General features: G+C 42.6%; 1 protein-coding gene across 2 annotated transcripts in view; it reads right to left on the bottom strand.

The window, feature by feature from the left end:
- Nucleotides 1–26618, bottom strand: part of fmn2b (formin 2b) — a 55173-nt gene extending 28555 nt beyond the window's left edge. For both annotated transcript variants that reach the window (XR_015719435.1, XM_087845212.1), the window contains exons 1-7: nucleotides 24710–26618; nucleotides 22154–22398; nucleotides 19249–19427; nucleotides 16672–16822; nucleotides 12405–12454; nucleotides 9305–10263; nucleotides 8633–8777 (exon numbers count right to left, since the gene is read on the bottom strand). Coding sequence is in view for 1 of the 2 variants with exons in the window: in XM_087845212.1 (XP_087701338.1) it covers nucleotides 8633–8777; nucleotides 9305–10263; nucleotides 12405–12454; nucleotides 16672–16822; nucleotides 19249–19427; nucleotides 22154–22398; nucleotides 24710–26304 (3324 nt within the window). In the remaining variant the exon portion in view is untranslated. The remainder of the gene's footprint in view (nucleotides 1–8632; nucleotides 8778–9304; nucleotides 10264–12404; nucleotides 12455–16671; nucleotides 16823–19248; nucleotides 19428–22153; nucleotides 22399–24709) is intronic.
- Nucleotides 26619–27130: the final 512 nt, after the last annotated feature.

Here is a 27130-nt window from a genome sequence, read left to right as displayed (position 1 = left end):
CCGACTTATTGCCGGCAATGCGAACCAAGCTCTTGCAACGGTTGTATAGGGATCGAATGGCCCGTAGCAATGGGCCAGACACCCCATACTCCCGCAACACCTCCCACAGGACACCCCGAGGGACACGGTCGAATGCCTTCTCCAAGTCCACAAAACACATGTAGACTGGTTGGGCAAACTCCCATGCACCCTCAAGTATCCTCGAGAGGATGAAGAGCTGGTCCAGTGTTCCGCGACCAGGACGAAAACCGCATTGTTCCTCCTGCATCAGAGGTTCGACTAGCGGACGAACTCTCCTTTCCAGCACCCTGGCATAGACTTTCCCGGGGAGGCTGAGGAGTGTGATCCCCCTGTAGTTGGAACACACCCTCCGGTCCCCCTTCTTAAAGATGGGGACCACCACCCCGGTCTGCCAATCCACGGGTACTGCCCCTGATCTCCACGCAACATTGCAGAGGCGTGTCAGCCAGGACAGCCCTACAACGTCCAGAGCCTTCAGGAACTCGGGGCGGACCTCATCAACACCAGGGGCTCTGCCACCAAGGAGTTGTTTAACTGCCTCAGTGACCTCGCCCCCAGAAATTGGCGGGTCATTCCCCTCATCCCCAGACTCTGCTTCCTCCTTGGAAGACGCGTCAGTGGGATTTAGGAGGTCCTCGAAGTATTCCTTCCACCGCCTGACAATTTTCTCAGTCGACGTCAGCAGCGCTCCGCCAGCACTATACACAGTGCAGGTAGAGCACCGCTTTCCCCTCCTGAGACGCCTGACGGTTTGCCAGAACCTCTTCGAGGCAGTCCGAAAGTCTTTTTCCATGGCCTCTCCGAACTCCTCCCACACCCGAGTTTTTGCTTCAGCCACTGCCCGAGCCGCATTCCGCTTGGCCTGTCGATACCTGTCGGCTGCCTCCGGAGTCCCACAGGCTAACCAAGCCCGATAGGACTCCTTCTTCAGCCTGGTGGCTCCCTTCACCTCTGGTGTCCACCATTTGGTTCGGGGATTACCACCACGGCAGGCACCAACCACCTTGCGGCCGCAGCTCAATGCAGCAGCTTCGGCAATGGAGGCGCTGAACATGGTCCATTCGGACTCGATGTCCCCCGCCTCCCTCGGAATGCTGTTGAAGCTCTGCCGGAGGTGTGCGTTGAAGATCTCGCGGACTGGGGCCTCTGCTAGTCGTTCCCAGCACACCCTCACTACACGTTTAGGTGCACCAGGTCTGTCCAGCGTCCTCCCCCGCCACCTGATCCAACTCACCACCAGGTGGTGATCAGTTGACAGCTCAGCCCCTCTCTTTACCCGAGTGTCTAGAACATATGGTCGCAGGTCTGGTGATACGATTACAAAATCGATCATCGACCTACGGCCTAGAGCGTCCTGGTGCCACGTGCACTTATGGACACTCTTATGTTCGAACAAGGTGTTCGTTATGGCCAAACTGTGATTAGCACAGAAGTCCAATAACAAAGCACCGCTCGGGTTCAGATCAGGGAGGCCGTTCCTCCCAATCACGCCCCTCCAGGTCTCGCTGTCGTTACCCACGTGAGCATTGAAGTCTCCCAGCAGGACAACAGAGTCTCCAGGTGGAGCACCTTCCAGCACCCCCCCCAGGGACTCTAAGAAGGCTGGGTACTCCGAACTGCCACTCGGCGCATAAGCGCAGATGACAGTCAGGACCCGTTCCCCGACCCTAAGGCGCAGGGAACAAACCCTCTCGTCCACCGGGAAAAACCCCAACGTACCGGCAGCAAGCCGAGGGGATATTAAAATACCCACCCCAGCCCGCCGCCTCTCACCAGGGGCAACTCCAGACTGAGACAGAGTCCAGCCCCTCTCCAGGAGACTGGTTCCAGAGCCCAAGCCGTGCGTAGAGGTGAGCCCGACTATATCTAGCCGGTACCTCTCAACCTCACGCACTAACTCAGGCTCCTTCCCCACCAGAGAGGTGACATTCCATGTCCCTATTGCCAGTCTTGGCAGCCGGGGATCAGTCCGCCAGGGCCTCCGCTCCTGGCCGCCACCCGGCACACAATGCACCCGACCCCTATGGCGCCTCCTGCGGGTGGTGGGCCTGCGGGAGGATGGGCCCATGTCTCCTCTTCGGGCTGTGCCCGGCCGGGCCCCATGGACTAAGGCCCGGCCACCAGACGCTCGCCCTCGGGCACCCTCCCCGGGCCTGGCTCCAGGGCGGGGCCCCGGTAACCCTATCCCGGGCAGGGTAAACTGTTCCCTCTGTGTTTTTTTCATAGGGGTCTTCTGAATCGCTCTTTGTCTGGTCCCTCACCCAGGACCAATTTGCCATGGGAGACCCTACCAGGGGGCAAAAGCCCCCAGACAACATAGCCCCTGGGATCCCTGGGACACACAAACCCCTCCACCACGATAAGGTTGCGATTCACGGAGGAGTGAAGGGAAGCCAAAACAGGAGAAATATGCTCTCTCTTTCTAGTCCCTGTCAGTACTCTTGCTGCAGCATTTTGGATTAACTGAAGGCTTTTCAGTGAGTTTTTTGGACATCCTGATAATAATGAATTGCAGTAGTCCAGCCTGGAAGTAATAAATGCATGAACTAGTTTTTCAGCGTCACTCTGAGACAGGATATTTCTAATTTTAGAGATGTTGCGCAAATGGAAGAACGCAGTCTTACATATTTGTTTAATATGTGCGTTGAAGGACATATCCTGGTCAAAAATGACTCCAAGGTTCCTCACAGTGTTACTGGAGGCCAAGGTAATGCCATCCAGAGTAAGAATCTGGTTAGATACCATATTTCTAAGCTTTTCAGCGCCGAGTACAATGACCTCAGTTTTATCTGAGTTAAGAAGCAGAAAGTTAGTGGCCATCCAAGTCTTTATGTCTTTAAGACATTCCTGCAGTTTAACTAATTGGTGTGTGTTATCTGGCTTCATGGACAGATAGAGCTGTCCAGCATCCGTAGTTTCAGGTGCTGCACATCTCGTATCTTCACACCATAGACAATTGCCTTCAAATGACCCCAAAGATAAAAGTCTAAGGGGGTCAGATCGGGTGACCTTGGGGGCCATTCAACTGGCCCACGACGACCAATCCACTTTCCAGGAAACTGTTCATCTAGGAATGCTCGGACCTGGCACCCATAATGTGGTGGTGCACCATCTTGCTGGAAAAACTCAGGGAACGTGCCAGCTTCAGTGCATAAAGAGGGAAACACATCATCATGTAGCAATTTCAAATATCCAGTGGCCTTGAGGTTTCCATTGTTGAAGAATGGACCCACTATCGTTGTACCGCATATACCACACCAAACCATCACTTTTGTTGTTCCAACAGTCTTGGAGGGATCCATCCAATGTGGGTTGGTGTCAGACCAATAGTGGTGGTTTTGTTTGTTAACTTCACCATTCACATCAAAGTTTGCCTCATCACTGAACAAAATCTTCTGCGTGAACTGAGGGTCCTGTTCCAATTTTTGTTTTGCCCATTCGGCAAATTCTGTGCGCCGATCTGGGTCATCCTCGTTGAGATGCTGCAGTAGCTGGAGTTTGTAAGGGTGCCATTTGTGAGTAGCTAATATCCACAGCGTAGCACTTGCCGCTCCAGTGACATGCGGCGAGTGCTATGCTGTGGGCTCTTGCCGAATGAAGCTAGGACAGCCACTGATATCTCTTAATTAGTGACAGTTTTCTTGCGTCCACATTTTGGCAAATCCAACACTGAACCAACTTAGCAAGCAGTTTGCTAACTGTAGCATGCGAGATGGGTGGTCTCGTAGGGTGTCTTGCATTGAAATCTTCTGCAATGACCCGGTTACTGCGTTCACCAGATATCAACACAATTTCGATCCGCTCCTCACCTGTTAACCTCTTCAACATGTCAATGGCTGTGAACAAAGAGAAACTTGTAAATAACTCATGAACGAATAAAGTTACGTTGAAACCAAGCACACCATTGTTTTTCTTGTGACATTACCAATAAGTTTGATGTGTCACATGGCCCTCTTCCTATTGAAAAAACAAAAGTTGTATCCAAGATGGCCGACTTCTAAATGGCCACCATGGTCACCACCCATCTTTAGGAGTTTGCCCCCTCACATATACTAATGTGCCACAAACAGGACTTTAATATCACCAACCATTCCCATGTTATTACGGTGTATCCATATAAATGGCCCACCCTGTAGTAGCCACATGAAATGATGGTGGTATTCCTTTAGTGCGAACAACTGCATGTCAATTTCACAGTCGATCTAGCAGTCCGACACTGGTCTCTCAATCTCCCGTTGGAGAGCCGTGAGCTTCTCCGAGATGTTATCCATTTTTCGCCCAGAGATCTTAGTCTGAGTGCTCACGGTAGCCTCAAGCTTCTCCAAGATCTTATCCGTGCTGCGTTTAATAAGCCCATTTTGAGAAGTCACGACTCGTCCGATCGCTTCAGTCACAGCGGGCAGCCTTATGGGCTTTTGAACAGCCCATTCTGCTTTCTTTAATCTTCGATAAGCCAGGGCCAAACCAGCTCCAATCAGCAAGAACCCTGTTATCATGATTCCGAAAAGGTAGATGTCTTCAATGTCCTCGATCGACAGTCCCGCCAGGCACACGACCCTCCAGTTATGCCACCCGCCCATCGTGTATCAGGCAGGGGACGTCCCTCCAGGACACTCAGGCTCACCCGAGCCCTGGCTTCTCATTGAGAAGAGTGTGTCAATTGCATTCAGGGACCAGTTGATCACATCCATAATTCCTCTTTTAGGTTTTAGAGAACAGACTGTGAGAGTGTTTCAGGGCAACAGTAGAAGGGTAGATGAGACTAGACAAGGACACGAGAAGCCAAGCAGGGAAGATAAGGGAAAGGGAGAGGAAAAGTGGAACAAGTGGAACAAGACAACATAAGTGGGCAAGAGATGAAAATAGTGTACTGTTGGAATATCATCATGACTCCCACCCGAGGTTGGGTACCAAGCCCCAAGTGGGATGGAATAAGGATCAATGAGTGCAAGAAGACCTGACCTGAAAGATAAGATCCCTACCCTGCTGGGATAATAAGCTGGCCAAAGGAGGAGATAGAAGCCACTGACATTAAGACAAAGAAGCTCCTGACCATGCTTGGAGGGTTTCACCCCAAGTCCAGCACCCTGAGGCTGTATGCTAAGCAGAAGGAAGGATGCTGGGGACTAGTGAGGGTCAGCACCACGGTCCAGGATAAGACAAAGAACACAAGCACATCAGGAAAATGGCCACAACCAACCACGTGCTCAGTGAATACCTTAGGCAGCAGAAACCCAAGAAAGAAGATGAGCAAGAGGAGGAACCATCAATGAAGGACAGGCCCCTGCACGGTATGTACCACCGGCAGTTGCTGACATCCAGAACCATTGGCTGGACTGAAAGAAAGCACAGAGGCACTAACCATGGCAGCACAGGAACAAGCTCTAAGTAAAAGATCCATAAAGGCTGGGGTCCATCACACCAGGTAAGATACCAGGTGCAGGCTGTGGAAATAAGCCCCTGAGACAATCCAGCAGATAACAACAGCAGGGGACAGTAGAATGTCATAACCAAGTGACTGGCACAAATTACACATGGCCACACTGAATATGGCCTGCAAGTACTAAGGTCAAAATGGGACACGGGACAAAATCACCAAGCTAAGAAACTGTGAGTGGCTCCAGCAGATCCGAGGAATGATGTCTAAGATCTCTGTCCAGAAGAGTGCAGCTAAGGTATTACATAGGAACAATGACTGTAGAAAACATGGATGACCTAACAGCTCCCCAAATGTGAAGCTGAAACATCTCTATCGGCTTCTGGTGTTTGGTTGTAGTATAGGTCACACTAAAACAAAACACTTCTTTTCTGATATATTTTTCCTTAAGTTTTTTTTTCAGCCATTATTCGTAGTTTGGATCATACCGATTTGGGTCAAGGGGTCTCCTTTCTCATAATTTTGATTTTATTTACTAACTTAATGCTGTCTTTGTCTTTGACTTTGACTTGCAGCTCCAGTTATGGCGAAACATTTAATTTCCAAAACCACCACTGTCTGTTTTAAATTGGCAGCATAAGGTAAACTGGACTAACCTACAGACACTGTTGCCCCTTTTCAGCAAGTTAAATTTAAGATTTCTAAGCTAATTAGTAATTGACATTCTTAACTGCTCTCTAAAATATAACAGGACACTGGTGTAAACTCTCGACCATCTCACCTTCTGTTTAATCAGTTTTCTGTTTGACGTTTATTCATCTGTGTGAAAACTATAACTTTAATCTCAGCCAAACCGATTTACTCAGGAACAAATAAAACACTGAAAAAAACAAACAAACAATAACGTTTAAAAACGATGTGCCAGGAATCTGCTGTTCTCGCCGGCTCTAGTGACCCTTGACCTCCCAGCTAGCTATCGAGCTGGTGGGTAACAGACGTCTCTGAAAACGTTGGAGCACTTTTTCAAATATGTGATGTCTTGATAAACCAAACAGATATTTGAAGTTTGCACAGCTACATTCTCACCTGAAAATATGTTAAAAGTTTATTTTGTGACCCAGAAACAGTAATAAGAGTAATATTAAAACTAAGTAGCTGCCGCCATTGTTGGAAACTGGACTTGGCCAGGCTGCGCTATGAATTCTGGGATAGGTTGGGCCACGAAGGATACACCCGACCCATCCTTCAAATCCAGGGAAATGAAGGATGCATTTGTCGGCCACATTTGGAGCAACCTTCTAATTAGGACTGCCTTCGTTGCCGGGCTGTGACATAATCAGCCTTCAAATGTGGCCTCCGAAGGATGCAACCTAGGTTTTGGGACACAGCTGTTGTTTCAGAGTTTTACGTTAACTGGTTAGGTTTGTTTACATTTGTGTTCCAGATGCTGCACAGATTCAGAATTTTTTTACTACCACTCAACACCACTGATCAGCACAATAGAATCTAGACTTCACTTTGTATATTCTGTTCACTCTGTCAGCTGTTTAATGACTGCTGCTGATTTACGAAACATGCCCACATTATTCTGTGATAGTAACAGTTTAACGTGGGCAGCTGCCTGCTCAATATAATGTAACATTGCTGCAATATTCTGCACAAAACAAGCAAATATACTTTGTTTCCTTAGCTCACAGCTTCTGGACATTGTGTTTACCCTCAGATTGACTTATCTGAATAAAAATTGACAAATGGAAATGCCTTAAAAGGAGTTAAGTGTTAAGTCAGAATTTTTGTACTGTGTACCCTGCCTCCATCTGACAGCAGCACTCTGTTCCTCTTTAAGTGGAATTTATGGTCGGGCAGAGAGAGCATGTTTGCTCTCTGCTCCACTCCAGGGCTTGCCCATTTACCAGCAGTGAGCTCTGTTGTCAGATAGAGGCAGTGTACACGATATGTTTTTCAGCGAATGACTGTGTGAAAGATAATATAGATATAAACATTTTCTACACTCATTGGTTGCAACCATTGTCCGTGAGCCAACCGCAAAGGGCAACAAAGTTATAACATCCAAAGAGCTGAAGTGAAAACAAGTGTTTAAAAAAGAAAAGTGTGCACTCCAACCAAGGTCTGTGCTTTTCATGATTACTTTTTTTGAGGTTTCCCTGTTCCCAGTGAACTCTGCTATTGCTCCCCTTTCTATTCTGGCCCTTTAGTCAACCAATCAAATTTTGGCTGTCGCATACATCATCCAGTTCCAACTGTCATTACTTTTTAGAAATAAAAGACAAAATTTGATTTTAGTACTTTAAAATAGTATTTTGTTAATACTGATACTTCAATATCTTGATGCTGAAATCTTGCACACTTTTCTTTTTTAAACACTTGTTTTCACTTCAGCTCTTTGGGGTGGCTGCAGCTCAGGAGGTAGAGCAGGTCACCTACTTATCGGAAGGTTGGTGGTTCGATCTTTGGCTCCTCCAGTTTGCATGTCAAATATCCTTGGGCAAGATACTAACCCCAAGTTGCTCTCCGATGCATCCATCGGAGTATGAATGTGTGTGAATGTAGTTAGATAGCACTAAAGTATAGATAAAGTGCTTGCGAGAATGGGTGTAATTGGGTGAATGTGGCATGTTGTATAGAGCGCTTTGAGTACTCCGATAGAGTAGAAAAGCGCTATATAAGAATCAGTCCATTTACCATTTAGTTGGACCAACAGTGTAGTGACAACAAGAGCTGTGGACTATAATGTACATTAGGGGTTAAAGTGAGCCACATATTGGATCTGGTGCATTTATGTTACATTATATCAAGGATAGCAGACATTAGTTTAAATTCAAGGTGATAATGCTGATCAGATTCAGTCACTATGTTCTACCTTTTATAGTAGCTGATGGGGTGGAAATCAGCCATATAGCTCTCTGTTTAAAACCTAATGAATTCACTTGGCAACACAGGTCATTAAATCCCCTTACAAATATGTGACCTAACAGGATTTCTAAGATGTACAAATTGTAGAACACAGTGTAAACTATGAAGTGATAAGATAGTTTCAAATTTAGTGAAATACAATGTTTTTGTTGTTTTTTTTAAAGATGCGTTTCAAAAACACTATAATATGGCTTAAGTGAGTTATTGCATGTTTCTGGATTATGTACATTTAGATTCATCTGAAGACGAGGGAGCACGTTTTTCAGCTCAGAGGATTTAAAATGTAATTAAACACAACACCTGTTTAGCCTTGGATTTGGTTATGGTGTCAGACAGTGGCTGCTTCTTCTCCTTCACGGCTGTTTTCGAGAACAATTCCACAAACTCTTGAAAGTCTACGTTAGGCTCCTCAATTGTTTCCCACACAAGTGAAGATGAGATGTCCCTGAGAAACACAAAACAGCACCAATTATTATGTCAATGAAGCACTTTGTTTGGTGTGTTTTGAACAGTGAAATATAAAGCAAGAACACTGTTGTGAGCATTTTGATCATGAAATAGTGAATCGTGATCCGGGAATACAGAAGTTGTGCTTGATCACAGGCTTGGTCATGTAGTAACAGGGTTGTCACAATAACTTTGTTGATGGCATATGTGCAGTTGAAAATTAACTCTTTATACTATGTCAATATAGCGCATAGCTTTGGTCTTTTCATGAGTTGGCAATTAAAACATCATCATCATCATCATATTGTTCAGATAATGATGTCTAAGAATGTCTTTACCAGAATTAAAAAAACCCAAAACATAATGATAATGTATCATAATGATTTTTTCATCATTATAACACAGTTAGGCCCATAAGTATTTGGACAATTGACCATTTCTTTGTAATTCTGCCTGGGTATAGCAATCAACATGTATTAATGTCACAAAACATATGGACCTAAATGTACATGTTACTTTCTTTACTTCTTGGTGTGGAGCTGGATCCTGGTCCAATAGAGAGGCTTCATGGGTCTTGGTGGCTCTAACAAGGCCTTTCTGGGTGGTTTCTCCTGTGTCAGGCCCAGAGAAAACAAGCCCGGTGGCAGTGGAGGAGGCAGGGAGCCAAGAGCTCCTGGAAGAGCTGGGGGAGCGCAGATGTTTCCTGGTGGAGGTGGAGGAGGTGGAGGAGGAGGCACACAAGCTTGAGGTGGGCCTTTAACTCCTGGTAATGGAGGAGGAGGAGGAGGAGGAGGAGGAGGCACACAGGCTTCAGTTGGAGGTGGGCCTTTAACTCCTGGTAATGGAGGAGGAGGAGGGGGAGGAGGTGGGGGTGCAGCAAGACCATGAGGGAGAGGTGGAGGTAAGGGAGGAGGTGGGGGTGGAGCCAGACAACCAGGGAGAGGTGGAGGAACTCCTAAACCTGGTGGAAGAGGGGGTGGAGGAGGTGGAGGAGGTGGGACTATTCCTGGTAATGGTGGAGGAGGAGGTGCAGTCTGCCCTGAATAAGGAGGGCAGACTCCACTTCCCCCTAGAAGTGGGGGTGGAGGAGGAGGAGGCTGCAGCTGACACGAACACAGGTACCCATCATGACTGGGGGGAGGCTCCAGGAATCTGTCGACTCTGTCTGGCTCACTACAAGGCACTTTGAACTTTGAACTGTCATCCATTGGTGATGTCTGCACAGACTTTGCCTCCAAGCCTCCAGCAGAGAAGGCCTCAGTCTGAAGGTGAGCATCGCACACACCCCTTAGTAGGTCCTCCTCTCCTCCACATTCCCTGTCTGTGGTGGAGGTGGTGACTTTCATACTGTCCTTGTCCACCAGAGGGGGCAGTCGCTCCAGCTCAGCAATCTTAGTCCTGAGATCTTCTATGGTTTGTTCCAGTTGTTGGATGACATTAACATGTTTTTCCTTCAGTTTTATTGAAGGAAAAACACATTCTTCCTGTAGAAAATGCAAAACCATGAGTTATTCCAGAATTTAAAAAAACAAAACAAAAAACTCCCAAAATCATTAGTAAAACTAAAATTAGTATGGATTTTCTTTTATATTTATTACATATAAAGTGAAATATTTAATGGCTTTTTTATTGTAATTTTTATTTAATTGTTGTTCATAGGCTTAAAATGGGGGTGACTGTAGCTCAGGAGGTAGAGCATGTCATTTATTGATCAAAAAGTTGGTGGTTCAATCACTGGCTGCCAAATATCCTTGGGCAAGGTACTAACCCCAGTTGCTCTCCGATGCATGTATGAATGTTAGGTAAAAACATTGAAGAAAGTTAATGTGGCTGTGTTGTATAAAGTGCTTTGAGTGCTCCCGAAGAGTAGAAAACATGAATAAGTCCATTTACCTATTTTAAATTTGGCATATAGTGTATGAAAATCCAACATTTCAAATTATTAAAATAATTCCTAAAGGCAATCCAAAAAGTATTTACTGTACGATGCAAAATTTTTGTTTTATAAGCCACCATCAAAATTAAAACAAGAAAAGGTTTAAATGTTTAACTTATATGTAATGCATATAGAGGATATTAAAGTTTACCTTTAGTATAACATTTTTGTTAACACTTAAACAACTTATTACATAGGGACAGGAATCAAGAATCAGTTCCCAGTAGTCCAATTCCTTGCAACTTTTATTCTGCTTATCGGTTTCAGTTGCACTTGCACTACAATCACCTGATTTCAGTTTGTGAGCCGGAGGAGGAAAATAGTGTTGCAGGGTGGTAAATGGACTGGTTCTTATATAGCGCTTTTCTACTCGCACTCAAAGCGCTTTACACAACTTGTGCATTCACCCATTCACATTTTTCTAAGTGCTTTCTAAGTAACATTCACACACACATACTCCGATGGATGCATTGGAGAACAATTTGGGGTTAATATCTTGACCAAGGATAGTTGGCATGCAGACTAGGGGAAGCCAGGAATCGAACCACCAACCTTCCAATCAGTAGATGACCTGCTCTACCACCTGAGCTACAGCCACCCCAAGTGGACATCACTTTTATTTTTACTGCACTAAAGAACGAGAGATGGTAAAGTTGAAAGGGCATCCAGGACAGAAACAGCAGCAAATTTCTGCTAACATAACTTCGGCTCTTGGCAATCAGCTACACAGAGAGCCTTTTAACACTAAGCTGGCCAGAGGGCAAGTTAATGCCAAGCTTTTTTTTTTTAAACAAGGTTTTAGTGAAATATCTTTGTGAGAGCATCAAAGACATTATTCTAATACGCATCTCATTTTGGATATGTGTATATAAGCCCCAGATATTTGGATAACTTGGGCATATTTTTGCCATTATGTCTGGTATTTGAACATTTTTTCTCTTCATGAAGTTAAGTTTGTTATTGTGTGGGCTTCACTGCATATTTTTTGCCCCATTAATATCCCATTATTATCACCTCCATTTCCTCTGACAAGTACATTTTCAAAATGTACTTTGAAGTACTTAATGTAATTGTCAATTAAATTTAATTCCATAGCGTTTTTTCATTCTTCATGTCTTGTGAAAAAACAGAAGTCTGTGTTGCTGAATTTGAACTCTTTTAACTGTTCAATTGATTTAATGCTTTTATTGTCATGAAACTGGTATAATGTATTGTTTGAACATGATTATCTAACCCCATTTAGTTAATTATGTCTTAGTCAATCACTTATTAACATGATCAAGTAAACCATGATTAACTAAACAGGGTTTAGATAATTTATGTCTCTCACACTGCACCACATTTAAAAAAAAGTACAATCCAAATCTCTTTGCATGTGTTTCGTTGTACATTTACAATGACAATAAAGGGTTAATCTATTCTATTCTATTCTATTGCACTGTAAAACATTTACTACTAGTATTACGTACTTTGTGATGATCTTAATTGCGTGTTACTTTTTATATTATGACCCATAGTAATGGGCATTGATGTTTTTAAGCTCAAATTTGTAATGCTCTCTAAATTCTCTTAGAGCTGTTCTTGCATTACTTATAAACCAAAACTAATTTTGGATCATGTTGGAGTTGGAAAATCAAACAGCGTAGCCTTTAGTTCTTAATTTGAAAGAAAGAAAGAAAAGTGACTGACCTCTTTGTTTACATGTTGCTGCCTCAAACCCATGATGTCTGCATGGAGCTCTGGACAAACAAACACACATAGGTCAGTGCAATACACAACAGAGGCAACCTAAGAACAAATGTGTCCAGATATCTATAATCTAATTATATCAGCTGCATGTTATTTATTTTTGTACAATAGTGATATAATACCAGTATTTTGTTTGTTTGTTAACTGCTTTTATTAGTTTTTATTTTTATGTGCATTTTGGAGCATTTTCATTTAATCAGTTTGTCTTTCATTCAGTTTAGTTAAATTCTAATATTTTATTAGTCTGTTAATTGCCGCTAAGTACAAAGCAGTATCTGTTTCTGTGAATACAATTTGACAACGACGTTTGTTAGCGTTAAAACCTAAAAGTTTGAAAATGCAGTAAATCAAGAAATGTGTGCAGGACAACCAGAATACACCCGACAGCAACTCTGAATCCTTTTTTAATGATTGGATTTCATATTCTACAAGCATGTTTTGAGTTTTCAAACATTACAAACATTTTTCAGAATGACATTGCCAGAGCTCTTTTCCCGGCGTAACTCTTCAAGTTTCACCATAGCAGGTCATCTGCCTCCATTTCTCGCTATCTCTAGTTGTCATGTTCCTGGTCTGTTGACCCAGCGTTTTAAGTTTTAGTTTATTTGGATGTTGTTTATGTTTAAGTTCTTTAGATTAGCGAAGTTCATTTGGTTATTAGACTCCTTGTGTTTTCTTCCCCTGTATTTAAGTTTCCCTTTGTGTTTTATGTTGCGTGTCTTATGTTATCAAGTTTGTATTATCATGTCTGTCTCATGTTTCCTGTTTTATTTTGAAGGAGTCGTGTGTTCTTTGTTCATTGTATTTAGTTTCACTTCCCTTGTCCTGTCATGTCAGTCAGCTGTTCCTCCATGTGTTCCCACTTCCCCTAATCACCTCCTGCGTATTTAAGTCCTCTGTTTTCAATGTGTTATTGTCAGGTCGTCTGTTGTCCACGCCATGTTTCCTATGCCATGCCATGCTTCCAAGTTTCTTGTCTAGGTTTTTCTTATTGTTTGTTTAGATTTCCCAGTTTAGGTTTGTGTTAATTTTGCATCAGTTTGCCCTTTGTTTGTACCTTTTTTACCAGCCATATTAAACGGCTCGCTTTTTGTTAACAAGTTCTGTTCCCTGTTCCTTGGAGTCTGCGTTTTGGGTCCTTTTGTCAACCCCTACAGTCTGCCCTCGCCAGACTGTGACACTAGTATTCTGTTTTGTTACACAAATCCTTCACATTTTCTTCATTTCTTTTTTCACTATATCCATGAATCTTCTCTGTGATCTTTCTATTTTCCTTCTGCTTGACAGCTCCATATTTATACACATGCATTCATGCATCCTTTATCTAGTATATTCAGTACTCCTCTTCTGCACATGTCCAACCCATCTCAGCCTTGCCTCTCTAACTTTGTCTTCAAAGCACTAAACTTGGTCCCTCTCATTCACACACATGCAGTCTGTCTTGCTTCTAGTGATTCTCGTTCCTCTTCTCTCCAGAGCATTTCCCCACCTCTCCAGGCTCTCGTACACCTGCTCTCAAATCTCACTACAGATCACAAGTAAGTAAGTAAAGTTTATTTTTATGAAGCGTTTTCTCGTAGACAGGCAATCACAAAACGCTGTAGACAAAGGCGAAAATAACCAAAATGTTTGGCACCAAAATACACAATATAGACAATACAAAAGGTTTAATGTAAATAAAAGTTTAAGATTAAAAAATTGTCAATCAACAGAAGGCTTGTTTAAACAGAATTTTTTTAACTGCTCTTTAAAAGATTCCACAGAGTCAACCAAACGTAGCTGTGGCGGTGGACTGTTCCACAGCCTCCACACACTGATGATGCCCTTTTGTCTTCAGTCGTGTTCGGGGAACAAACTCTGTGAGCAGAGACAACAAGCAGCTTGGCCATTTAGTGTTCTGTATGTTCAAACAAGGATTTGAAAACACAGTCTAAAATCTATTGAGAGCCAATGTAAAGAATATAAAATAGAAATAATGTGAGCACGCTTGCTAGAAGGTGTAAGCAGTCTGGCCGCTGCATTTTGTAAAGCTTGGAGGCGAGAAAGAGATGATTTGTCCAAATAAACAGGGCGTTACCATAATTTAAACACAACACAAATGCATGAATAATTTTTTTCCAGTTCAGCTGAGGAGACCATTTTTCGCAGTTTAGAAATTTTTCTTAAATAAAAGAAACAGGAACGAGACAGAGATTTGACATGTGAGTCAAGGCCCAGAGAAGAATCTAATATTACTCCAAGATCTCAAATGTTTGGCTTAGCAGAAGGACAGAAAGAAGCAAGAACCTGACTGGTTTTAGTAGTTCAAGAGGAGCTGTGATCATGGTCTCAGTCTTGTTTGTGTTTAAAACAAGGTAACTGCTAGAAAGCCAGTTAGAAACCTGAGTTTAACACTGGACTAGGTTGGAAAACCTATCCAGCTGATGAGGCTTAAAGGAGACACGCAGCTGAATGCCATCGGCATAGAAATTATAAGAAATGTCACTAAAAGATTGAATAAAGCGAGCTAAAGGAAGCATGTAGAAAGAAAATAATAATGGACCCAAAACTGAACCCTGTGGAACCCCACAGGTTAAGGGGGCAATGTCAGAGGAGAACCTGTCAGTCCGTCAGAAAAGGTCCTGTCTGATAAGAAGGAAAAAAAACAGTCTAAGGCACAGCCAGATATGCCCGCCAAAATCTTCAGCCTGTTAAGTAGCTGGTCGATGGTATCGAAGGCTGAGTTCCCTGCATCAGAAGCCATTAATAGATCATTATAGACCCTTAAGAGAGCAGTCTCAGTGGAGTGCTGCTTTTGAAAGTCAGACTGAAAAGGGTAAGCAGTCTGTAATCTGCATAGTAAGCACCTGAACTGATTTTCTGTAATTTTTTCTAGTAATTTGCTTATAAATGGTCATTTTAAATAGGCCGATAATTACTAGTAGAGCTGGGATCTAGATTCTGTTTTTTCAATAGAGGAGTTACCTCGGCATGTTTAATATGTCTAAGGAGCATGATGAGGATTTCATTTTACCTACAGTATTACTGTAATTAAGTCATTGAGTCTGATTGGAGAAAAAGAAGTAAATGACCCAGACACCAAGGGCCATCTTCATAAGGGGAGGCACTTGAGGAGATTTTGGATCTCGAGTCCATCACCTTATTTACAAAGTGATTGAGAAACGTGTCTTGATGCATTCTCAATCATCCAGGTAAGTAAATCTCCAAAAGTTGATCCTGTTCATCTGGACGTCTCTCCCACTGAAAACGCTACGTCCAGATGAACAGAATCAACTTTTGGAGACTGAGAAAAGTGTCATCAGAAAGTAACACAGCATGCTGAGATGGAGGAGAAACAATACTGTTAATAGTCTCAAATAGTACTTGGATTATTCTAATGATGATTATATATGATTTATAGAGGATCTGGCCTCTTTCACTGACTCATTATATAAGTGAAGAAGTTCTTTGAAGTGTTCACGATGAACAATCAGACCAGTGGACCAGTGAATAAACACAGTGGACCAGACGGTCTGCTTTTCGGCAGGAACGTCAAAGACCACAAGTTTGATCATTTAACCAAGGTGTGCAGGAACTAACAGAGCAATGCCTAGTTTTGAAAGGAGCAACCTGACTGAGAATGACAAGTTATTGGTCAGTAAAAGAGTTAAGAAGGATCTCAACATTGTTAGAAGAAGTTTTACAATTAAAAAGGGAAGAAAACTTGATAGCGTCATCAATAAAGTACCTGCGCTCAACAAAACCTTGGGGAAGAGACTCAAATGTCCAACCTCACAGACTTTTCTGCCACTCTTGACTTACATCATATTCTTACATCATAATCTTCTGAGTGATAGCTTTTGTGAAGCCAAAAGCCAGAAATGAATAAACACGAAGAAAGTGTAAAATGTGCATTTTTATATAAGCAAGATGACAAGATTGGTATCTTTCACATGTTTGTGTGTTAGCCTACCAAATCATAAAGATTGTAAAACAATCAAAAGTGTAAAGCTTACTTTTTTAAAAAATTGTAATATACAGAATTCAAACGCAGCTGTAACAAAAGGGTTGGTTTGTTTCAGTGTTTGGTAGAACCTTATGGTAATAATGTGTTTTTGTTTGTTTATATAGAGCCAGGACCACAGAATAAACACTGTATCAGTTTTAGGGCATGCACAAACCACCAACAAGAACTACAGATTAGACGAAAGAGCAGTGCTACTCTTACCTGATTGTGCGGGTTGAAGTCCATTCCTGTTATCTCCACCTGGTTTGGCTTGAGGCCAAGGGCCCTTAATCTGAATTGGTTGTTTCCCCTCACAGAGATCCAAAGAGTGTGGTGGCTGGTTGACAGCTGCCCATGTGTAAAGCTGGTCATGCTAAGTAAACATATTTTTTTAAAAACAGTTACAGTTGCACTGATCCTCATTTCACAAATAAATCTCCACATTTGGAAATGTCAATCATAAACACTCGTTTTTAGAGAGCTGTGCAACTCGAGTCCAGTCAAACAGCAGCTACAGTTACAGCTTAGAAATCACAAAATGTGTTTTCCTTTTCTTGTTCATGAGTTGATCCTGTGTGGAACATTTAGTACCTTTGTGCTTTCTGTTTATTCTTAAAACATGTTTGCTTGTTCATATTAAAGCCAGTATTACTGGTGACCCTAATTGTAAGGACAACAGCAAGTCCAGCTTAACTAACTCATCATTTGCTATATAGTATACTTAGTACAGACAGTACAGTTTTCTTAAAAATCACAAATTTTACACGCTCTTCAGTACCATTTCATTAAAAGTAACATTTTGCAGCAGTTTTCATTGAGAGTTTTTCCATTTCTATGCCAGAAGTCAGTGCAGCCGGATGAACTTTGGTCGTGTCCAAATTCATGGGCTGCATCCTCCTGAGGACCTGGCCTTCGCAGTCTATGTGGGCCGGGTCCTCAGAAGGTCGGGTAGGCCGGAAGTAAACGGCTGGGGAAATTGGACGGTCTAGCCTTCTGATTAGCGTCACCGCTGTCTCGGTGGAGTTTAATAAACTCAGCCGTCTGCTCCTTGCTATCTAAAATATAACAGGACACTGGCGTAAACTCTCGACCGTCTCACACTTCTGTTTAATCATTTTTCTATTTGACGTTTAGTCAGCTGTGTGAAAACCAAGGAGGAACCCACCCGGGGGATTAATAAAGTTTTATTTTATCTAATCTAATCTAATAACTTTAATCTCAGCCAAACCGATTTACTCACGAACAAACAAAACACTGAAAAAAGCCCAACAATAACATTTTTAGGTTGTCTAAGTGACTTATATATTACGTTTAACCCGAGCAGCGAAAGTCCGCGGTGATCTGAAAATGATGTGCCGGGAGTTGTGCCGTTCTCGGCGGCTTCAGTGACCCTCGAGCTCCCGGCGAGCTATCGAGCTGGTGGGTAGCAGACATCTCCGAAAACGTCGAAGCACTTTTGCAAACATGCGATATCTTGATAAACCGAGCAGATATTTGATGTTCACACAGCTACTTTCTCGCCTGAAAATATGTTAAAAGTTTATTTTGTGACCCAGAAAGAGTAATAAGAGTAATTTTAAAACTTAGTAGTGGCCGCCATTATTGGAAACTGGAGTTTGGCTGGGCCGCGCTATGAATTCTGGGATACGGTAGGCCACGAAGGACACACCCGACCCATCCTTCAAATTCAGGGAAAAGGAGGACGCATTTGTTGGCTGCATTCGGAGGAGTCTACGAATTTGGACAGCCTTCGGCGCGTCGCTGTGATGTAATCGGTCTACAAATGCGGCCTCAGGAGGAAGCAGCCCATGAATTTGGACACGACCTTTGTCTCTGTTTTTAATCAGCGAAAATCACTGAGCACAGAAGATTCAAACAAGAGGCTGTTCGTCATTTCTTTCGCATTTCCTTTGGTACAGTTAAAAATATTCAGGTTGAATAAACAACAGTGGCACAGTCTCTATGCTATTCATCAAATATGCAGGTGCATCAGGTTGCCTTTGTACTTGTTAATGTTGTTGGCATCAGCTACACAGTGGACCTAGAGCCAGCACAACAGAGCCAGCAGTGCACGGGCAGGAATGCGTTTCTTACTTGGAAATTCCGACACCACTTAAAGAAGCAAGGAATGGGCGGAATCTGGCCCTTCAATGCAAACTCTGTTTGCCAGCAACCAAGTTGCTCTCAAAAGAACCCAACCTTAACAAACATCTGGAAGTAAGTTCTTTTTAAAAACTAACGTTAGCCTACTGCAACTACCTTGTTTTAGTTGTGGTAGCTGCCTGGGTTATGTGTCACTTCAGTGTCTTCCATATACTATTGCTGTGTGATTTATTACTATTACTGAAGGCTACTCACCACCGAGCTAACACTGTTAGCTGGGGTTACCTGAGGTTAGTTCATAGACTGCAGACCGTTAGACTTGATGAATAGCATAGCAACAACCTGCTAGCTGAAAATTGTCATGTGCAGTTCAGTGATAGTAATAAATCACACAGCAATAGTACATTCATGTGAGAAGCATGACAATATATTAGGCAATCCAAAGTATTCAGAATACGTTACTCTCATTGGGTAACTCAACAGAATACGTTACAAACTACATTTTGGGGCATTTATTCTGTGATCTGTAGTGGAATACAAGTTTAAAGTAACCCTCCCAACATTGTCTATCATTTAATATAATGTTAGTGCCACCATATGCCCTTTTTCATCTGAAATAGCCTCCCATAAAATATGACAATGAAAAGAATTCACTGCTAACATGAGAAGATAGGGGTGTGGTGTAAAACTACATACATCGAACTTGGGTGATGCGGTGGAGGTGATGTGGGTAGTGCTTCCCCCCAGCTGTTCTCTGAAGCAGTCTGTGAATGGCAGCAGGAGGCCCATTGCTAAGATCCTAGAGCAGAGCCTCTCAGCCTCCTCTGGCTCATCCGCTTGCTGTTGCAAGAACAGCTTCTCCAGAAGAGTTCGACCTGGACATCAGGGAGAAAACAGAATTTATTGTGGGACGTACAGAGGCACAAAGATTTGTATCAGGCTACCATAATGTGCACTGGCTACCTACTCCTTCTAATCCTTAGGATGGGCGAAAGGCAGAGATGGATCAAAAAGGATGTTTTAACTGAAGCTGTTCACTGATCAATTGTGTACAACTCCTGGCAAAAATCGCCATATTTGTTGGATGGTCATTCAGTTTTCTTTTGTTTTGTTCTTTTACTTTACTTTTGTTATATAGCAGAATATTTAGATTTTTGTGACACGTACCTCTCACAAACTTTTGTATATAACAGGATATTTTCCAAATTAAGTCAAAGAAGAAAAATTTGTATTCACTTACTGTTCAGAAAAAAAGTGGAATTATCATTAAAAAAATCTCAATTAATATGATACCTTTTCCACCTCCTGGCTCAGCTTTTTCACTAATAAAACCAACCTGGTTCCACTTTTCTCAGCTAGTAGCTGACATCAGCTTTGCTGCGAGGAGCTTTGTCATGGAGTCTTCACTTCACCTTCTTTAAAAAGAGATGTCCTTTTTAAAGAAGTGGTTTGACACTCTGACAAAATCCATTATTATCCTGAAAAATGACATCATCATCACCAAACCCATGTTCTGAATTTACTGATGTGATGATAGCATAATTTCTTTGACTAGCGCATATTTGTGATTCAACAATGGCACTCAACAGTCTGCTTTTCCTTTGAATTTTTTGAATGTCAATATAATTTTATTCAGTGTCTGTGAAGGTTCTCAGTCATCCAGGTCATCGTAGTCAAAGGAGCTTGCAAAGAAAAGCGTCTGGACTTCTTTAAGTTACTTGAAGACGTTTCACCTCTCATCCGAGAGGCTTCTTCAGTTCTAAGGTCAAATGGTGGAGAGTCCCAGATATAACCCTAGTGGGAGTGTCCCCCCACAGAGGGACAAAAGGACCCCCTGATGATCCTCTAATCGCCTGAGCCAAGGTGTGGAACTGGGTGTGGGTCCCAATCAGCCAGAGTTTCGGGTGGGTTCATTGTGAAACCTGGCCCCACCTTATCATGCGAATTCCTGAGGTCAGATGGCCCAGGATGTGAGTGGGCGTTAAGGCGTCTGGGAAGGGATCTCAAAACTGGATTATAGATGGATTTTAAATTTTATTCAGTATAATTCTTACAGATCTGTCACAAACACTGACGTCTCTGTCTACACATTTTTGTTTGGTTGGTTTGTCGGGTTGTTTGTGGACTTTCTATTTTGTTTGAGTTTTCTCTCCTGGTGCTTTGAGATCTTCCATCTATCCAAACATTTTCCTTTTATAATGTCTGTTTGTTTCCATCCATCCATTGATATTCTTCTGTTTACACAATTAAGGGTTGTGGGAAACTGGACAGCTCACCAGTCTGTCACAAACATGTTTTGTATTGTGAACCAGAATGACGTTTTTCACATTTTAGTATGAGGCTGCCATATTAAAGCAAAGTATGTACCACAACTGCTACAGCACCTTACTGAGGTGAGGCAGACATTACCCACTGTGTCCAATGGTCCTGAGTCGTTGCCCAGATGCTGCTGACGTTTTGGACTTTGTAGTTTTTTGATTCGTTGCTGAGTCTTTACCTTTTTTTACCATATATTTTCCTTAGTGCAGTTAGTCTTGTTTTCACTTTCTGGTTGTGATTAGTTTATTTCTTCAGTATTTCTTGTTCTGTCTTTATTTGTGAGTTATCCTATATTAAGTTGTGTCTGTGTTTCCCTGTTTGGTTATCACATATCACTCCCTGTTTTATTTGGATAGTTATTTTTACCTTTTGCCTTGCTTTTAGTTTTACTTCACCCTTGTCTCGTCTTCTGATTCAGTGTGTTTTCTCTAGCTGTTTCCACTGCCTTATAGAGGTGGGAATCACCAGATACCCCATGATCTGATAAGATACAATACCACTACATTACAATCAGTGTATTACAATAACATATGTATTGTGGGATATCACCTATGTCTTCAAAGTTAAGCTTTTATCCAATAATATAAAGTTGCATGCCAGCACTGTCAGTAAAGCCTGAATAAATGTTGCTAGAATATGAAGTCAGTCTGCTCTCCAAAAGTTGATTCTGTTCATCTGGACGTAGCGTTTTGGGGAAACCTGCAGTCAGCTGAGACTGAAGAAGTCACCTGGATGAGTGACGTAGCGTTTCTCCCACAAAACGCTACGTCCAGATGAACAGAATAAACTTTTGGAGATTTACTTTCCTGGATGATTGAGAATGCATCAAGAAGTCAGTCTGCTATACGAGCCTTCCTGTTCAATAGGAGCAGATATGTACCATAACACCATGAGATGTCATGAGATGTATTTATCTCAGAACTGCCACTGAAAATTTGGTTATGATTTGCCTGTCAGATTTGATCCAAATGTCACCCAATAAGGATTCTGTTTGCTTCATAATATTGCCATAAAGTTCCCAGTTGCATCAGCAGCAAGCAGAGCCATCTGGCCTTTACTGATGTCAAACAGCTTGACAGAAGTTCATATAGATTTTTTAAAAACTCTTTAAATATTCCCAGAGTGATATAGGGACCTGATATAGGACCTTGCATATAGTATTAACCCTTTTGACTAAGTAACAAGTTAAACAATTCCTGCTTACACCCACACATGTCCAGACACAGTTTTAAAAATGAAACTGATCTCCAAAAACTAATTTCTAACCCTGTTTAATACTCACCTGTAAAGACATCCTGAAAACCACAAGTAGATACTTGTCCACATGAAAGTCTTCTCGTTCCACAGATGGGCTGGCTGCCTCCTCCTGTGTGGCCCCCCAAATATTCTCCGGAGCTCAGTAAGCCGTCTTCCTCCTTGCCTCTCAATCGCCTGTCTAGTTCCTCTGTCCAGTCAGCTGAGCGACTCAAAGGGCTAGCAAGGCTTCTGGAGCGTTTTCTGCGCACCTGCCAACCTTCAGCCATCATCCTGTAACATTTATGTTCCCGGTTAGCTTTGCAAGTGCATTTCTTGAAATGTGTTTACAGTTAGTTTTCTTTTCCACAGATTTCTGATTTCTTCCATTTCAGGCAAACTGACAGAGCCTTCATCCTCTCCATGAACATAAAGTGCTCAACTAAACATTAAAACGCACGTTTACAGCTTAGTACAAAAGCATTTAGCCTCTGTGGACCATTTCCTTCTTGTAGACACAAGATCATCCAAAATATCACAGGAAGATGATTTGCATCCAATAATCAGTGAAGACATTAAACTACTGTATTACTTCACAATGGTTTGTTGAGAAAAATGTTGTCCTTAGAGATGGACCAAGGTAAGAGTTATTGTGTTTTAGCTTTTCTTACATAGCAGATATCAATAGTAATAATAAGTCGTTTTCAAAGAGCTTGTGGCATGTTAACAACACCATAACAAAGTCTGACAAAAAAAGCAGTCCAATGACAGCCAGGTTGTAAAAAAACATTTTAGCTAGATCTTTGTCAAATAAAGAAGGTTCTCCAACTTTGTGATATAGTGAGAAGATGTGAAAGAGTCCTTGTTTGTGACTGGAGCTGAAAAACATTTTAAAATAGTAAAAGTTAAAACATCTATAATATTTCATAAATTTGCTCAATGCAGAAAAAACTGTGCAAGCTTACAAGCATGGTGAGCACAGTGAGCTTAAACAGGAAGCTGATCACTCAGACGTTTGTGTAATAATGTAATGTTCATCTTGAGTTCAGCTATTGACATGAAGTTCTTACCATATGTCTGTAACAACTCATCCAATCTAAACATGTAAAGAGAAATCAAACCATAGAGTTCCATAAATTATCTGCAATACTGAAAAATGACCCAAAGAAAAACTATTAAATACATGAAGAAAGAGAGTGTGGGAAAAGGCACAGAAGGTCATTACACCAGCTAAACTCTATGAGTGATTAAAAAGCAAGTCTGCCACTTAGTGCAAATTAATACGAGCGAGTTAGATCCAGACTAGACAGTGGAGTGAAAAGAATCATCATAAGAGTTCTCCAAGTGCCAAGCATCACTTGTGGAGCGCTAAGGTGCAATTGTTTTAGAAAACCATAAGCAATGCACTCAACTGCCATGACAGGCATTGCTCACCATGCAATTACTGAAGAAAAAGCATGTTTAAGCACATTTAAAGTTTGCTTAACAACATTTAGACGAGTGGAATACTGGGGGAACTCTTTAGATGCCATAATACATGTTTGAGGGTCAAATATGCTGCATATCACCCCCAAAAAACCACCAACAGTGAAGTTTGGAGGGCGGGGCATCATGGTGTGGGGCTGTTTTTCAGCATAGCGCACTGGCACGTTTCATATAATTAAAGGAAGGATGAATGGAAATATGTACCAAGATATTCTTGACAAAAATCTGTTGCCATCTACCAGGATAATGAAGATGAAATGAGGGTGCACATTTTAACAAGGCAATGATCCCAAACACAGAGAAGAAAACAAGAAAACCAAACGTTTCAGAGAAAGAAAATAAAATGGCTAGAATCCCGCTGACCTGAATCCAACTGAAAGTTTATGAAAAGAACTAAAGCTCTGAGTTCATAGAAGGGTCCCGCCGAGCACTCAAAATTCGAAGACTGTTTGTGTGGGCCGAAATCACACTTGAGCAATGCATACGACTATTTCCTCCATGCAACTCCATGAAACTGTACAAAAGTCCTTGTTAGTGATGACAAAGTATTAAAACGTTTTCAGTAAGTGTGTTCAATACTTTTTTTCCTGTGTCATTTCTCATTATTATAAATACCCTAATTTATGCACAACTATGGTTTGATTTCATTGCATATGTGAATTGGATGGGTTGTTACCAACATCTGGTGAGAATTTCATGTCAATAGCACCTTTAGAAATATATTGTTTTAGAATACTGATGACGTATACAGTACTTATTTTAAACACTGTAAATACGTCCTTGATCTAGTGGTTTGCTTACAGTCTAGCAGATCTCTCATTATTAGTGTATTTTACTACAATAAAATTGCTCAGTGCCACTTTGCCACAAACCTGTTTCTAAAACAATGAAAATAACAGCCAAAATGTTGAGATTATTCTTGAAAATAAGAGAAATTATGAAAACTAAAAGAATATAGTCTGTTTTAATCCACGTGGGGCTAAGATTTGAGTTTTTTGCATGTGCTAAATAGGCTAATCTTGTTACATGTTACGTTTTAAATGAGGTCTCATATGATCATTTTGACATTACAGTGCTTTAAGATTCTAGAACCAGTATCAGCCATGCAAACAACCAGTACCTGTGAAAGGTATGGTGAGCTCTGCGTGGGGAGAGGGGGCTATGAGATGGTGAGTGCCCTGGGGAACTGAGCTGTCTTGTAGTGGTTTTGATGTAGGACGGGAAGATGGGAGGGTAAGGTTTCACCACAGGACTAGAGCAGGTGGCGGGGTGGGCAGACTTGAGGAGGCGTTTGGCCAATGTGGGGCTCTCCTGAGGAGGTAGTGGGCTAAAGCAGGCGCTGCTCCTCCTAAACTGCTGGTTGGAGGGGGAAGCCTTGGTGCTGGTAGAGGGGCTGGGTTCAGAGTCAGCACTCAAGCAGTCCTCAAGAGACTCAGCGCTGGTACCTGAGCCTAAGTGAATCTCACCTTCTTCAAATACAGTTCTTGAACTCAGTCCCTCTAGTGGCTCAGGACTTTTATGGTTGTCGTCTGGCAGTGGAAGACTGAGATTAGCATCCATCTCAAGCTCCCTCTCCTGCTCCTGCTGGGTTTCAGCACTTGCTCCCACTTCTTCCCCTGTGATTTTCTCAGTGCTGTCAAATGTAAAATCGCGGAAACTGTTACCAACAGTTGTCATGGTCACCGGGCAGACTGTTGCCCCCCCTTCAGTCGCTATGGAAATATCTGTGTGAGGGCGCTGCTGAAGCAAAGCATGCTGGTCTTTTGTGCCTGTGGAAACACAAAGAGCAGCTTCTCTGTCCCCCTGCCCCTTTAGCTCCAGATGCCTGTCCTCATTCTTCTCAATAACCTCTGCGTTGAAGCGGCTATTCTGTGTGGGAAGTGGCTCGTTCTGCTTGACAGAGCCAATAATAGATCCTCCCTCCAGGAATGACAAGGCATCAGACCCCAGCTCTAATTCTGGGGTCAGGTCAAGCACCTCAGGAGGAGTTAATTTAACTACCCCATTACTCTGTTTCCTCCTATCCTTTCCTTCCCCCCAAGTTAGATTCCTTCCTCCCCCTCCTTGTGTTTCCACAATTGAGGTAACCCCCCCATGCTGCTGTTGCTGGAGCCTTATAGCGAGCTGGATATCCGCAAGCAAATCCTCATGGTCAGCTGCTGAGTGGAAACTGTAGATATCAGTGTCTGATCCCGAGCTCCCTCCCTTCTGCCCTCCATCTTCTGCAGGAGAGTTCGCGGTCGATGCTTTCTGCTGCATCTCATGCTTCTCGTCTCTCTCATCTCCATCCCTTTTCCCCTGCTTCTTTCTCTTCTCAGGAAAGGCAGCCTCAGTGTCTGACTGCCCCAGCTCATCTGCAGACAGATCAGGTGTTTTTGTGCTGTCCAGCTCATCGTGCTGAGATGCTAAAACATCCTCTTTTGAGCCTTTCACTGATGAACACACGTCTCCTTTTCCTTTAAGGTTACCCTTTCGCTTCCGGATGGAGAAAACAGAAGACTTGGACTCTGATTTATTTTTATTTTTTAGTCCTGTGCCGTTCGTCACTCCCCTTCCTCCACTGCCTGTTCCTTTACCTCCATGTTTACCATGGAGTTTCTTTCCTCCTTTTTTTACGTCCCCTCCTCCATCTCTCCATCCTTCATCTAGCGATGGGTAGCTTCCGTTGCTTGATGCTGCTGCTGCTTTCTTTTGCTTTGTCTCTTGGTTACCCATGTTGATGGAGCGAAAGAGCTCGATGACTAGCTGCCGCTTCCTCAGGTCATGCCTAGAAGAGCTTCTAGGACAGTATTTAGATGCTCAATTTCAAGCTTCTCTCCCAATTTGTGGATGCACGTCTGGTGAAGGAGGAGCCGCTGCTGCGGCTGCTGCTGCTATTGATGATTGTTCTTTTAAGCTCTCCTGTGTGACGATCTTCCTTGTTGTTTTCCGGTGACGAAGGCTCGCGTGGCAGTGATGTTGACACTGATGCAGAGTAGGCATATGGCTCCCTCTTCTTCCACCCCTTTCTCACTCTGTGTTACCCTCCCCCTCCTCCTCATCTCCATCTGCTGAAAGGAATGACGCAGGCACTGTGTGCTCAGTAGAGTGTTTTTTTGTGAGGTAGACTGGGAGAAATGGAAAGACTGGGATGGAGGCACAAATCTTTCAGGACCTGAAAGCTGCTGGTAGATCACACACTGTGCAGCTGGGGATAGGTTATAAGGGACTTCATGTTGGTTTTTGAACTAAAAACCAAAACGAAAGAGATTTTTCTTAATAAAAAAAACAGGTATTAAAATATCTGTCAGAAATAGTCAAAGCTGAATAAGATTACAGTTTATAAGCTGAAATGGATCATATTCTGTGTGGTTCAAACCATATAAATATATTGTCTCATAGCAGTTAGCCCCACTAACATTAATGTCAATGTAAAAAAAAGAGCTTGCAAATGAAAAGGAAGATTGTGTTTAAAATGTGTAGTGGCAGAAAAAAGGTTCTTTCATTCAGTTGATGAGCTGAACTGAGACTTTAAAACTTACTATAACAGAAAAACGTGAAA

This window comes from Neolamprologus brichardi, chromosome 8, assembly GCF_056152115.1.
Source record: "Neolamprologus brichardi isolate AB-2024 chromosome 8, ASM5615211v1, whole genome shotgun sequence".
Taxonomy (NCBI): Eukaryota; Metazoa; Chordata; class Actinopteri; order Cichliformes; family Cichlidae; genus Neolamprologus; species Neolamprologus brichardi.
Note: the sequence above shows the minus strand (reverse complement) of the source record. Positions and strands in the feature narration are given on the sequence as shown.